The 14,379-nt window shown below is 49.2% G+C and overlaps 1 protein-coding gene across 12 annotated transcripts in view; it reads left to right on the plus strand.

The window, feature by feature from the left end:
- Positions 1-8,896: 8,896 nt before the first annotated feature.
- The window catches only part of LOC123760405 (epithelial splicing regulatory protein fusilli), a 258,631-nt gene continuing 253,148 nt past the window's right edge, over positions 8,897-14,379 (plus strand). For 4 of the 12 annotated variants that reach the window (XM_069328848.1, XM_069328851.1, XM_069328850.1 and 1 more), the window contains exon 1: positions 8,897-9,215. In XM_069328848.1, coding sequence (XP_069184949.1) covers positions 9,093-9,215 — 123 coding nt within the window. In that variant the 5' untranslated portion in view covers positions 8,897-9,092. The remainder of the gene's footprint in view (positions 9,216-14,379) is intronic. The other 8 variants (XR_011229333.1, XM_069328857.1, XM_069328858.1 and 5 more) reach the window with 3 other exon arrangements.

The raw sequence follows: 14,379 nt of genomic DNA on the forward strand, positions 1-14,379 counted from the left end.
ACTATTTTGTAACTTTTCCTCTTTCATATGTCATATGTTTGCTAATTTAGTTTAGTCTGCATTTTTTGTCATCATACTTGAGTTGTATTTGGCCGTCTCCTTCCCATTGGTGACTTATTGGTGATAAACTGGGCTAAGTGACAGAGCAACGGAATAATATTTTACAGTCTCGAGTTCAATCCCTGAAGATCCAAGTGATTTAATATTCCACGATATTGTATGTATATAATTATTATGATGGGGATGGATTATCACCAGGGGGAATAATTTGAGGCTCCAAGAATGGTTTCAGTATCAAATTGTGTAGCAGTTTTGTCTTGCGATATTTTCGCAATAATGTTTACATCGCGATATTTATATATTTGAATGTTTTCTCAAATTATTATTTAATGTCAGTCGAATTTGACTTAGGCAGTACTGAGGAACAGTCAGCTTACTTAATTAAATTAAGTTGCTAAGTTTTTGTTTTAGTTTTTGTTTAAATTATACATTGTTCATAAGTGTTGATCTGTCAATTCTTGAATGTTTATTAATTAGCGAGTTCCGCTTGTTTAGCAGCAATGCCTTGAGATATAAAACACATACACACATATGTGTATATATATATATATATATATATATATATATATATATATATATATATATATATATATATAGACTAGTATACTCCATTCGCATGCATTCCATCACATAGTGACGGAGGGTGTGCGAATAGTTTTGTCGACACAGTTCACAGTTTACATTCTACATCAGCAGATAATGAGAATTCCCAGAGACACTTATAACCGTGTCTGAGCCGAGCAGTACTAACATCTAGAAGTCTGCTGATTTTATTGGCTTTTCACAACAATGAGAAACAATATTCGGTGCAAATTAAATTTATAAATGCTACCCATTTATTATGTATACGTTTTCTTTGTCGCTCTAAAGAATTTTAGAAAACGATCGTTTTCCGGGTAACCTAACGTATTTTATTTGTAACGTATTACTCGTACTCACCTAGTTGTGTTTGCGGGGGTTGAGCTCTGGCTCTTTGGTCCCGCCTCTCAACCGTCAATCAACAGGTGTACAGATTCCTGAGCCTATTGGGCTCTATCATATCTACACTTGAAACTGTGTATGGAGTCAGCCTCCACCACATCACCCCCTAATGCATTCCATTTGTCAACCACTCTGACACTAAAAAAGTTCTTTCTAATATCTCTGTGGCTCATTTGGGCACTCAGTTTCCACCTGTGTCCCCTTGTGCGTGTTCCCCTTGTGTTAAATAGACTGTCTTTATCTACCCTATCAATCCCCTTCAGAATCTTGAATGTGGTGATCATGTCCCCCCTAACTCTTCTGTCTTCCAGCGAAGTGAGGGTTAATTCCCGTAGTCTCTCCTCGTAGCTCATACCTCTCAGCTCGGGTACTAGTCTGGTGGCAAACCTTTGAACCTTTTCCAGTTTAGTCTTATCTTGACTAGATATGGACTCCATGCTGGGGCTGCATACTCCAGGATTGGCCTGACATATGTGGTATACAAAGTTCTGAATGATTCTTTACACAAGTTTCTGAATGCCGTTCGTATGTTGGCCAGCCTGGCATATGCCGCTGATGTTATCCGCTTGATATGTGCTGCAGGAGACAGGTCTGGCGTGATATCAACCCCCAAGTCTTTTTCCTTCTCTGACTCCTGAAGAATTTCCTCTCCCAGATGGTACCTTGTATCTGGCCTCCTGCTCCCTACACCTATCGTATTAATTGATTTGTGGAGATCTTGATTACCACTACAATTTTGTCCCCATTGCCTCAGAGACACTTGGTGCCTAGGGTAAAAGTGCTGCTAGTGTTATGAAGGAGCAGGGCTCTAAGCTAATTGAAACAACTAGAGACCATAGAGCCGCCAGTTCCCTCTTTCACCGCCTTTGTGTGTGGCAATCAAGAGAGGAAATGTTCCTGCCCGCCATCTGAGTGGCTGGAGGAAAAAAAAAAAAAAAAAAAAAAAAAAATATATATATATATATATATATATATATATATATATATATATATATATATATATATATATATATATATATATATATATATATGTCGTACCTAGTAGCCAGAACGCACTTCTCAGCCTACTATGCAAGGCCCGATTTGCCTAATAAGCCAAGTTTTCCTGAATTAATATATTTTCTCTAATTTTTTTCTTATGAAATGATAAAGCTACCCATTTCATTATGTATGAGGTAAATTTTTTTTTATAGGAGCTAAAATTAACGTAGATATATGACCAAACCTAACCAACCCTACCTAACCTAGCCTAACCTATCTTAATAGGTTAGGTTAGGTTAGGTGGCAGAAAAAGTTAGGTTAGGTTAGGTTAGGTAGGTTAGGTAGTCAAAAACAAATAATTCATGAAAACTTGGCTTATTAGGCAAATCGGGCCTTGCATAATAGGCTGAGAAGTGCGTTCTGGCTACTAGGTACGACATATATATATATATATATATATATATATATATATATATATGTCGTACCTAGTAGCCAGAACTCACTTCTCAGCCTACTATGCAAGGCCTGATTTGCCTAATAAGCTAAGTTTTCATGAATTAATTGTTTTTCGACTACCTAACCTACCTAACCTAACCTAACCTAACTTTTACGGCTACCTAACCTAACCTAACCTATAAAGATAGGTTAGGTTAGGTTAGGTAGGGTTGGTTAGGTTCGGCCATATATCTACGTTAATTTTAACTCCAATAAAAAAAATTGACCTCATACATAATGAAATGGGTAGCTTTATCATTTCATGAGAAAAAAAATTGAGAAAATATATTAATTCAGGAAAACCTGGCTTATTAGGCAAATAGGGCCTTGCATAGTAGGCTGAGAAGTGAGTTCTGGCTACTAGGTACGACATATATATATATATATATATATATATGCAATTGACGATCACAAAACACTGATCATTTTATGCGGAAAATCCACAGAGAAATATGAAATGAGGTGAACGTTTCGGCTTTGTTAAAGCCTTTGTCAACACCAGACTGACTACAGTCTGTCAGTCTGGTGTTGCCAAAGGCTTTAACAAAGCCGAAACGTTCACCTCATTTCATATTTCTCTGTGGATTTTCCGCATATATATATATATATATATATATATATATATATATATATATATATATATATATATATATATATATATATATATATATATATATATATGTATATATATATATATGTATATATATGTATATTTTGGTAGCAGTCTTTCTTGTAAACATATGTTGTTGAATATGACCGAAAGGGTCAGATTAATGATTCTAACACGGATCTTCTCAATATTTCTTACGATTTTCTTCACTGTCGAAGGTAATTAAAAAATTAACTCTCCAATGTTCATATTCCCATTTTATTTATAGTCTGGCACCTAGAAGCGTTTCGCAAGTGACTTCTTACATTTTCAAAGACAAATTTTACGTACCCCGTTTCATGATTATATTTGGTTTTGGGTGAGGTGATATGACACAAATGTTTTTGGGTGAGTTGACGGAACACAAATCAATGATTAAAGATAATTTTACATAGTCAGAACACGAATCAATGGATATATTGCGTATTTACTCTGCTTGCTTCTGTGTTGGTTCGGGGTCTTGAAGTGGGTAGAATGTAATTATGTGTTAATTGGCTGTTGATTGCTGGTGTTGAGTTTTTGATGTGTAGTGCCTCGCTGATGTCGAGTCTCCTGCTGTCGCTGTATCTATCGATGATTTCTGTGTTACTTGTTAAGATTTCTCTGGTGATGGTCTGGTTGTGAGAGAAGATTATATGCTCCTTGATGGAGCCCTGTTGTTTGTGTATTGTTAGTCGCCTAGAAGGAGACGTTGTTGTCTTGCCTATGTACTGAGATCTTTGGGGCTGACAGTCCCCAAGTGGGCATGTGAAGGCATAGACAACGTTGGTTTCTTTCAAGGCGTTCTGTTTGGTGTCTGGAGAGTTCTTCATGAGTAGGTTGGCCGTCTTCTTGTTTTTGTGGTAAATTGTCAATTGTATCTTCTGATTTTTGTCTGTGGGGATAACGTTCCTATTAATAATAATATCTTTCAGGACACTTTCCTCTGTTTCATGAGCCGTCGAAAAGAATTTCCTGTAAAACAGTGTGAGCGGGGGCGGCCAACAAGCACTTACACTCACTCAACACATCATGATATACAACAATACAATAATACCACAATACACGTGTATATAATGACATTTTAATCTATAAATGCATACATTTAAATACTGCAGCAGGGAAAACACATATAATGAGAGTTACATTAATACAGTTATGACCTCAGAGTATCCGGTCTGAACTGGTTAGGCGGGGTCATAGCAGCATCAGGTGAATGAAACTGTCCATTTGCTTCTTCTGCCGAGAATCGAACCCGGGTTCATGGACTGCAACTTAGGATCAGACGTTAGCTCTCTAGCCCCGCCTTTCTAGCCGCTGGTCAGTTTTAATTCAATAACTTTTATTTGTAATGTTTCTTGTAATTCCATTACAGATTGTAGGTGCAGCCGGCACATGACTGTAAAGCTGCCGCCCAGTTGGGTGGGTGTGGAGCACATGACTGTAAAGCTGCCGCCCAGTTGGGTGGGTGTGGAGCACATGACTGTAAAGCTGCCGCCCAGTTGGGTGGGTGTGGAGCACATGACTGTAAAGCTGCCGCCAAGTTGGGTGGGTGTGGAGCACATGACTGTAAAGCTGCCGCCCAGTTGGATGGGTGTGGAGCACATGACTGTAAAGCTGCCGCCCAGTTGGATGGGGGTGGAGCACATGACTGTAAAGCTGCCGCCCAGTTGGGTGGGGGTGGAGCACATGACTGTAAAGCTGCCACCCAGTTGGGTGGGGGTGGAGCACATGACTGTAAAGCTGCCACCCAGTTGAGTGGGGGTGGAGCACATGACTGTAAAGCTGCCGCCCAGTTGGGTGGGGGTGGAGCACATGACTGTAAAGCTGCCACCCAGTTGGGTGGGGGTGGAGCACATGACTGTAAAGCTGCCACCCAGTTGGGTGGGGGTGGAGCACATGACTGTAAAGCTGCCACCCAGTTGAGTGGGGGTGGAGCACATGACTGTAAAGCTGCCGCCCAGTTGGGTGGGGGTGGAGCACATGACTGTAAAGCTGCCACCCAGTTGAGTGGGGGTGGAGCACATGACTGTAAAGCTGCCGCCCAGTTGGGTGGGGGTGGAGCACATGACTGTAAAGCTGCCACCCAGTTGAGTGGGGGTGGAGCACATGACTGTAAAGCTGCCGCCCAGTTGGGTGGGGGTGGAGCACATGACTGTAAAGCTGCCACCCAGTTGAGTGGGGGTGGAGCACATGACTGTAAAGCTGCCGCCCAGTTGGGTGGGGGTGGAGCACATGACTGTAAAGCTGCCGCCCAGTTGGGTGGGGGTGGAGCACATGACTGTAAAGCTGCCGCCCAGTTGGGTGGGTGTGGAGCAAATGACTGTAAAGCTGCCGCCCAGTTGGGTGGGTGTGGAGCACATGACTGTAAAGCTGCCGCCCAGTTGGGTGGGTGTGGAGCACATGACTGTAAAGCTGCCGCCCAGTTGGGTGGGTGTGGAGCAGGATTGGGTGGTTGCCTTGTATAGAGACTTGTGAGCCTCTTGTTGACTCACTTGTCATATAGAAGATTATTGATATGTACTCACCTAGTTGTGTCTGCAGGATCGTGCATTGACTCTTGGATCCCGCCTTTCGAGCATCGGTTGTTTACAGCAATGATTCCGGTCCTATTTCCCTATCATACCTAGTTTTAAAATTATGAATAGAATTTGCTTCTAGAACCTGCTCCTTAAGTGCATTCCATTTTCCCACTACTCTCACGCTAAAAGAAAACTTCCTAACATCTCTATGACTCATCTGAGTTTCCAGCTTCCACCCATGTCCCCTCGTTCTGTTACTATTCCGTGTGAACATTTCGTCTATGTCCACTCTGTCAATGTATATATATGTGTGTGTGTACATGTGTATGTATATACATATATGTACATGTATATGTAACATTACCATATGTGTAACTTGCTTCACAAATTACCTATAATAGGTTCAGTTCCTGAACCAATTATGTGCCTCTGTAACCCTTTCCACCACCGCCCACGGGATGAGTATGGGGTGCATAATAAATCAATCGCTGAAATCAGATGGTTATCGAGCTGGTCTGACAACGCGCTGGCGCACAGGTACTGAGGTTAGCAACGAGGCTCGTCCCAGACTTGCAAGGGACGGTGTATGAAGAAAGACTGAAAAAGCTAGACCTATCGTCGCTGGAAAAGGAGGAGAGGGGAAGGAGAAATGATAGAGGCGTATAAAATACTTATGGGGAGGGGATTGACAGTGTGGAAAAAGAATAAGTGTTCACAAACAATACCAATAGAACAAGCGGGTTGGATACAAGCTTGAGAGAGATAGATAGAGAGAGAGAGAGAGAGAGAGAGAGAGAGAGAGAGAGAGAGAGAGAGAGAGAGAGAGAGAGAGAGAGAGAGAGAGAGAGAGAAGATAATCTTTTTTATCACGTTTTCTTTTAGTGTAATTATGGTGGGAGACTGGAACGAACTAATTTTGTTAAAGCAAGTTGATGAAGAAAACTTCATTCATAATGAAAAAAATAGGTCAGGAGTCATTGCATTAGACAACCGGCGGCTGGAAAACCGGAGTCCAAGAGCTAAAACTCTATCCTTCAGGCACAAATAGGTGAGTACACACACACAATAGTTTGAAAGACGGAAGCAGATCACCCAACAAGAGGCCCTACATATTCGTCCCTTGTTTACCTGTAACACGTGACACATCTTGTAAACAACAGTTAGCTACCTGGTTACCTGGTTGATGGGGTTCTGGGAGTTCTTCTACTCCCCAAGCCCACCGGCCCGAGGCCAGGCTTGACTTGTGAGAGTTTGGTCCACCAGGCTGTTGCTTGGAGCGGCCCGCAGGTCCACATACCCACCACAGCCCGGTTGGTGGCTCATTCATGAAAAGGAAGTTCAGGTGTTAAGGTGTGAGAGTTTAACCTGTGAGTGGTGGTGCTCCCTGGCCTTACCTCCCACTGTTGATCGACGTGCGCCACACTTCCGCTCACTGAGAGAGTGAACAGTCATCACTAACGACAAGTACTGCAGAAACAGCCCCGCTCCTGTGCCAGGTAAGTCCACTACGGGCTTACCATAGCCCGTGCTACTTGCTCCGCTCCTGTGCCAGGTAAGTCCACTACGGGCTCACCATAGCCCGTGCTACTTGCTCCGCTCCTGTGCCAGGTAAGTCCACTACGGGCTCACCATAGCCTGTGCTACTTGCCCCGCTCCTGTGCCAGGTAAGTCCACTACGGGCTCACCATAGCCCGTGCTACTTGCCCCGCTCCTGTGCCAGGTAAGTCCACTACGGGCTCACCATAGCCCGTGCTACTTGCCCCGCTCCTGTGCCAGGTAAGTCCACTACGGGCTCACCATAGCCCGTGCTACTTGCTCCGCTCCTGTGCCAGGTAAGTCCACTACGGGCTCACCATAGCCTGTGCTACTTGCCCCGCTCCTGTGCCAGGTAAGTCCACTACGGGCTCACCATAGCCCGTGCTACTTGCCCCGCTCCTGTGCCAGGTAAGTCCACTACGGGCTCACCATAGCCCGTGCTACTTGCCCCGCTCCTGTGCCAGGTAAGTCCACTACGGGCTCACCATAGCCCGTGCTACTTGCAACTTGTTCCGAGTAGCTAAAGCTATAACAAACAGACAAGTACTGCCGTCTATCCTCCTCAAACATGTCCAAAATCACTTATGACTACAATTTACAATTATAAATAGTCGATCATAAGACACCATCCAGTCAAGTGCATTTGTGGGTTAGTTGAAGAATCTAAAGTATGGTAATACTGACTGGGCGACAATGTCGGGATGTGAAACATTCAGAAACACCAAAGTTGTCACAGAGACCTGAAGACTCAAGCGCAGCTCTAAGTTCACGTGCAGGCAAAAACTTGCCGGGGTCGAGCCTCCCACGCGGCGAAGATAAAGTTCTACCGAGGTCCGTTGAAGACCCCAGAATCCCCCCCCCCCCCAGACCCCCAGTCGGCCGCCAGGTTGGCCGAGCGTGTAAGTCTTGTTCTTGGCTGCGGGCTAGTGCTGGCCCCTCGACCAGCTGCTCAGCGCTCAACCCCCACTACCACAATTCTTCCTATCCCCCCCCCCACCCCCCACCCGCTACCCCGTTCAATGTTGACGCTAATCAACTGGCTGTCACCTGACGGGGGTGCGACACAGAGCACCACCTCCTCCTCCCACGGTTTATCTGTGTACCGCCGTGGGAGTGTTGCTGGGAGAGGCGCTGTGACGTCCAGGTCTTGCAGGGTGGGTGGGGGAGGGTGGTGGGTGGGGGCATACCACAGGTACCAACGTCGCGGAGAAGTGCTCGCTTCTATTTATTTCTCCTCAATCTCCTCATTCTTGCACCTCCGGCGTGTGTGTTCGTATTCTAAGGCATCCTTCGATATATTTGCCGTCCTAGGCGGTGCCAGGGAGCTACACCGCCACCACCATATGTTATATTTTGCCGGCCGGCTATGCCACGCTCGAAGTTCCGACCAATAGCCGCCCGGGTCGCTATCCAGCACCCAATCGTATCGCGGCTTTCTTTGACCACGCCTACATGAACGAAAAATATAGCACCCCGAATTTTATATCCTACTTTTATTCACATTTCTCACTAACTACACCACATTATCATATCAAAATACACGAGATAAACAGTTAATTTTATATACAATTTTACGTACCCCGTAAAAATGTAAATTGTATCTATTAAGGGGTAAAAAAAATACTTAAAAATCGTATTGAAAATCCCAGCGGTGTGTCGCAGCTGGTCCACAGGTGCAGGTCCGTCACCTACCTGGCCGCTCAGTGGTCGAGGCGCTGCGGTGTTGGGAGGGTTGCACTTGGCTCTCTCTTTTTATCTATAATTTTTTTTTCTATTTTGGTGATCGGTTTCGGGTAGTGGGCTCTTAATACAGAGGGGTGAGGGAGAGGCTTCTTGTATTACGGTGACTGTAACCTTGTGGAGTGCTGCTGAGGTCTCCAGTGCTCAATATGGCGACCCATTTTGTCATAACGTACACAGCTACAGCGGGGGCGACGGGGCCCTTGCTGGGTACAGACGAAGAAGATATCGTCTTAATGCAGTTCTTGGTGTGGGACGCCGTCTGTAGAAAGGTAGTGGATCTTCTCAAGATAAACTTTTGAGTGTGTGCATGACCTCCTCCTGTGTAGTGTTGATACCTGTAGTGATGCTTATAACTGTGCTAGTGTTTGTGGCGAGGGCTGGAGCACACAGGTGTGTGTGTGTGTGTGTGGGGGACGGGTGCACCTGTGGTGGTGGTGGTGCTGCTGTGGTGCTCGTGCAGCAGCAGGAGCTGTTGCTGCTCGTGCAGCAGCAGGAGCTGTTGCTGCTCGTGCAGCAGTACCTGTTGCGCTGCTGGTGCTCGTGCAGCAGTACCTGTTGCGCTGCTGGTGCTCGTGCAGCAGTACCTGTTGCGCTGCTGCTGCACGAGCACTACAGCTCCTGCTGTACGTGCAGCAGCAGGACCTGTGGCGCTGCTGCTGCTCGTGCAGCAGGACCCGCAGCGCTCGTGCAGCAGGACCCGCAGCGCTCGTGCAGCAGCAGCACCTGCGGTGCTCCCGTCTCTATAAGCACGTGCTGTTACTTCACCCTTGCTTGCTCTATCTCCCTATCTTATCTCTACCACTAGACGCTATCGCGCCGCGAGTACCACATTCTCGCGCCCCTCAAATAGTGCCCTTGACGGCCTGTCATTGTCCCTAGAATGTGTGCGCGCTATTTTTCTTTTAGTGAACGTGTTTATGCGCAGTTTGCGGCCAGCCTTTTGCCCGCTCGCTTAAGTCTTAGCCTCTCTAGGAAGCCTTAAACTCTTCCTAAGACTTGCATGCTGCTAACTGTAGCCGCGGGAACTAGCACTAATCTCCTGTAGTTAGTAATCTTGTAGTCACCTCTAACTCTTCACTAACTCCGCCTCCTCGTATATGCATGTCAATAAAGTCTTCTGAAACAAAAGTTACAAATGTTTTCTTAACTTGCAGTGAATTTAAGTCATCAAAGCTGAAGTGATTTGAGAAAGTGTTCATTAATGAGAAGTGACAAATACGTGTGAATATGAGTGTTGAGTAATGTGGAGGTTTGGTGGAGCGCTGAAAATGGCGAGGGTTGGTGGAGCAGGGCAGCCAACATGGCGGCCGCTGGCGACATGGACAGGTGGGAAGACGGCCAGCCAGCCAGCGCCGGTGTGCTCTCGCCCACACTCTCCTGCCTCCACACTGCCCTGGCGGTGTGTTCTGTCCCACCCACTTGAACACTTACCACACTGGCACCACTGGTGTGTGTGTGTGTTGATCTAAGTGTGGTGCTGCTCTCTCCTCTCCCTTCCCTGCCTTACCTGCTGCTTCTGTACACTCTCAACCTTCCTGGTACACGAGAGGCCTGGGGGTTACCTTACCTTGAGGTTACCTTGAGGTGCTTCCGGGGCTTAGCGTCCCCGCGGCCCGGTCGTCGACCAGGCCTCCTGGTTGCCGGACTGATCAACCAGGCTGTTGGACGCGGCTGCTCGCCGCCTGACGTATGAGTCACAGCCTGGTTGATCAGGTATCCTTTGGAGGTGCTTATCCAGGGGTACTGGATAAGCACCGTGGGGTACTAGGGGTACCCTAGCCGTGGGGTACTGGCTCTCGTGGTACAGCAGAGGCCTGGGGGGTACTGGCTCTTGTGGTACACGAGAGGTCTGGGGGGGTACTGGCTCTCGTGGTGCACTAGAGGTCTGGGGGTACTGGTTCTCGTGGTTACACCAGAAGCCTGGGGGTATTGGCTCTCGTGGTACACCAGAAGCCTGGGGGTACTGGCTCTCGTGGTACACCAGAGGCCTGGGGGTACCGGCTCTCGTGGTACACCAGAGGCCTGGGGGGGATACCGGCTCTCGTGGTACACCAGAGGCCTGGGGGGGGATACCAGCTCTCGTGGTACACCAGAGGCCTGGGGGGGATACCAGCTCTCGTGGTACACCAGAGGCCTGGGGGGGATACCAGCTCTCGTGGTACACCAGAGGCCTGGGGGGGATACCAGCTCTCGTGGTACACCAGAGGCCTGGGGGGGATACCAGCTCTCGTGGTACACCAGAGGCCTGGGGGGGATACCAGCTCTCGTGGTACACCAGAGGCCTGGGGGGGATACCAGCTCTCGTGGTACACCAGAGGCCTGGGGGGGATACCAGCTCTCGTGGTACACCAGAGGCCTGGGGGAATACCAGCTCTCGTGGTACACCAGAGGCCTGGGGGTACTCGCACACCTTGATCACCAGATTAGTAAGCCACACCCTGCCCGTCCGGCCAGAGACCCCACCAACACCCTTTAACCCCCTAATCAGGCCAGAGACGACCCCCCCCCACACCCCCTCTGTAGCCTACCCTATCCTTGAGGTCTCCTCCCTACACCCTGCCCATCCTGCAGACTACCCCCACCCCTCCCTACTGCAGCCTGTCCGGTAGGGAGAAAAGACCCAAGAGAAAATCAGAGTAGGAGCCGTGAGGAAGTTTCGAACCTTTGCTCTGGATACTCCGAAGCCTTAGGCGTTGCCTTAGACCACTACACTACGACATGGTCGAAAGCATTGCAACCTTGGATTCAACTGAATCCTCTAAGCCTCAGGAACCCCTAGATGATTCAATTGATTCACAGGTTGGAGTTCTTTATACAATGTCGTAGTGTAGTGGTCTAAGGCGTTTGCTTGGGAGTTCCCAGAACATAGGTTCGAATCCTCATCACGGCTCCTATTAATTTTATAGTTGATTCATCATGTTAATGCGATTATTATGTGTAAAAGACCCATCCCCTGCAGTCTACCTGTCCCAGAGAAACCCGTCCTCCACCCTGCCCTGAGGGGAGCCGGTCGGCCGAGCGGACAGCACGCTGGACTTGTGATCCTGTGGTCCCGGGTTCGATCCCGGGCGCCGGCAAGAAACAATGGGCAGAGTTTCTTTCACCCTATGCCCCTGTTACCTAGCAGTAAGTAGGTACCTGCGTGTTAGTCAGCTGTCACGGGCTGCTTCCTAGGGGTGGAGGCCTGGTCGAGGACCGGGCCGCGGGGACACTAAAGCCCCAAAATCATCTCAAGATAACCTCAAGATAACCTCAAGATAACCTATCCGGCCATAAACATTAACCTGCACAAAAGACACAATAATCAGAATTTTCCATATCGTAGCGATGTATCATTGACGGTAAAAGCGTCTGAACCAAGAGCACCAGAGGGCCAGGTCTTGCTCCCCTCAGGAAGTGATGGACTTGAGTCGTCAGTCTAATGACTCTTGGACTTTATATTTGGACCTGATTGTGGTAGAGAAAGTGGAGGCCGCCTGTGTTAGGGTGAAGGATGCACAGTCAAAAGCAAAACAAATGTGTAATTATTATTTTTTTCCATTTAAGTCGGGTTGCAAAGCCGGTTAAAGAGGCAGCACATTCCTTTTGGGGTCAGAGCGGGTGTTGACCCCCCTGTCCCCTCACCCCCCCCCCCTGAGCATTGTCCCTCACCCCCGCCCCTGAGTATTGTCCCCTCACCCCCCCTGAGTATTGTCCCCTCACCCCCCCCTGAGTATTGTCCCCTCACCCCCCCCCTGAGTATTGCCCCCTCACCCCCCCCCTGAGTATTGTCCCCTCACCCCCCCCTGAGTATTGTCCCCTCACCCCCCCTGAGTATTGTCCCCTCACCCCCCCTGAGTATTGTCCCCTCACCCCCCCTGAGTATTGTCCCCTCACCCCCCCTGAGTATTGTCCCCTCACCCCCCCTGAGTATTGTCCCCTCACCCCCCCTGAGTATTGTCCCCTCACCCCCCCTGAGTATTGTCCCCTCACCCCCCTGAGTATTGTCCCCTCACCCCCCCTGAGTATTGTCCCCTCACCCCCCCTGAGTATTGTCCCCTCACCCCCCCCTGAGTATTGTCCCCTCACCCCCCCCTGAGTATTGTCCCCTCACCCCCCCTGAGTATTGTCCCCTCACCCCCCCTGAGTATTGTCCCCTCACCCCCCCTGAGTATTGTCCCCTCACCCCCCCTGAGTATTGTCCCCTCACCCCCCCTGAGTATTGTCCCCTCACCCCCCCTGAGTATTGTCCCCTCACCCCCCCTGAGTATTGTCCCCTCACCCCCCCTGAGTATTGTCCCCTCACCCCCCCTGAGTATTGTCCCCTCACCCCCCCTGAGTATTGTCCCCTCACCCCCCCTGAGTATTGTCCCCTCACCCCCCCTGAGTATTGTCCCCTCACCCCCCCTGAGTATTGTCCCCTCACCCCCCCTGAGTATTGTCCCCTCACCCCCCCCTGAGTATTGTCCCCTCACCCCCCCTGAGTATTGTCCCCTCACCCCCCTGAGTATTGTCCCCTCACCCCCCCCCTGAGTATTGTCCCCTCACCCCCCCCCTGAGTATTGTCCCCTCACCCCCCCCCTGAGTTTTGTCCCCTCACCCCCCCCCTGAGTATTGTCCCCTCATCCCCCCCCTGAGTATTGTCCCCTCACCCCCCCCTGAGTATTGTCCCCTCACCCCCCCTGAGTATTGTCCCCTCACCCCCCTGAGTATTGTCCCCTCACCCCCCTGAGTATTGTCCCCTCACCCCCCTGAGTATTGTCCCCTCACCCCCCCTGAGTATTGTCCCCTCACCCCCCCTGAGTATTGTCCCCTCACCCCCCCCTGAGTATTGTCCCCTCACCCCCCCCTGAGTATTGTCCCCTCACCCCCCCCTGAGTATTGTCCCCTCACCCCCCCTGAGTATTGTCCCCTCACCCCCCCTGAGTATTGTCCCCTCACCCCCCCTGAGTATTGTCCCCTCACCCCCCCTGAGTATTGTCCCCTCACCCCCCCTGAGTATTGTCCCCTCACCCCCCCTGAGTATTGTCCCCTCACCCCCCCCCCTGAGTATTGTCCCCTCACCCCCCTGAGTATTGTCCCCTGTCCCCCCTGAGTATTGTCCCCTCACCCCCAACGTGAGTATTGTCCCCTCACCCCCCCCCTGAGTATTGTCCCCTCTTCCCCCCCTGAGTATTGTCCCCTCTTCCCCCCCTGAGTATTGTCCCCTCTTCCCCCCCTGAGTATTGTCCCCTCTTCCCCCCCTGAGTATTGTCCCCTCTTCCCCCCTGAGTATTGTCCCCTCTTCCCCCCCTGAGTATTGTCCCCTCTTCCCCCCTGAGTATTGTCCCCTCACCCCCCCTGAGTATTGTCCCCTCTTCCCCCCCCTGAGTATTGTCCCCTCTTCCCCCCCCTGAGTATTGTCCCCTCTTCCCCCCCCTGAGTATTGTCCCCTCTTCCCCCCTGAGTATTGTC

The sequence above is a fragment of the Procambarus clarkii genome, chromosome 22, assembly GCF_040958095.1.
Source record: "Procambarus clarkii isolate CNS0578487 chromosome 22, FALCON_Pclarkii_2.0, whole genome shotgun sequence".
NCBI classification, from domain to species: domain Eukaryota; kingdom Metazoa; phylum Arthropoda; class Malacostraca; order Decapoda; family Cambaridae; genus Procambarus; species Procambarus clarkii.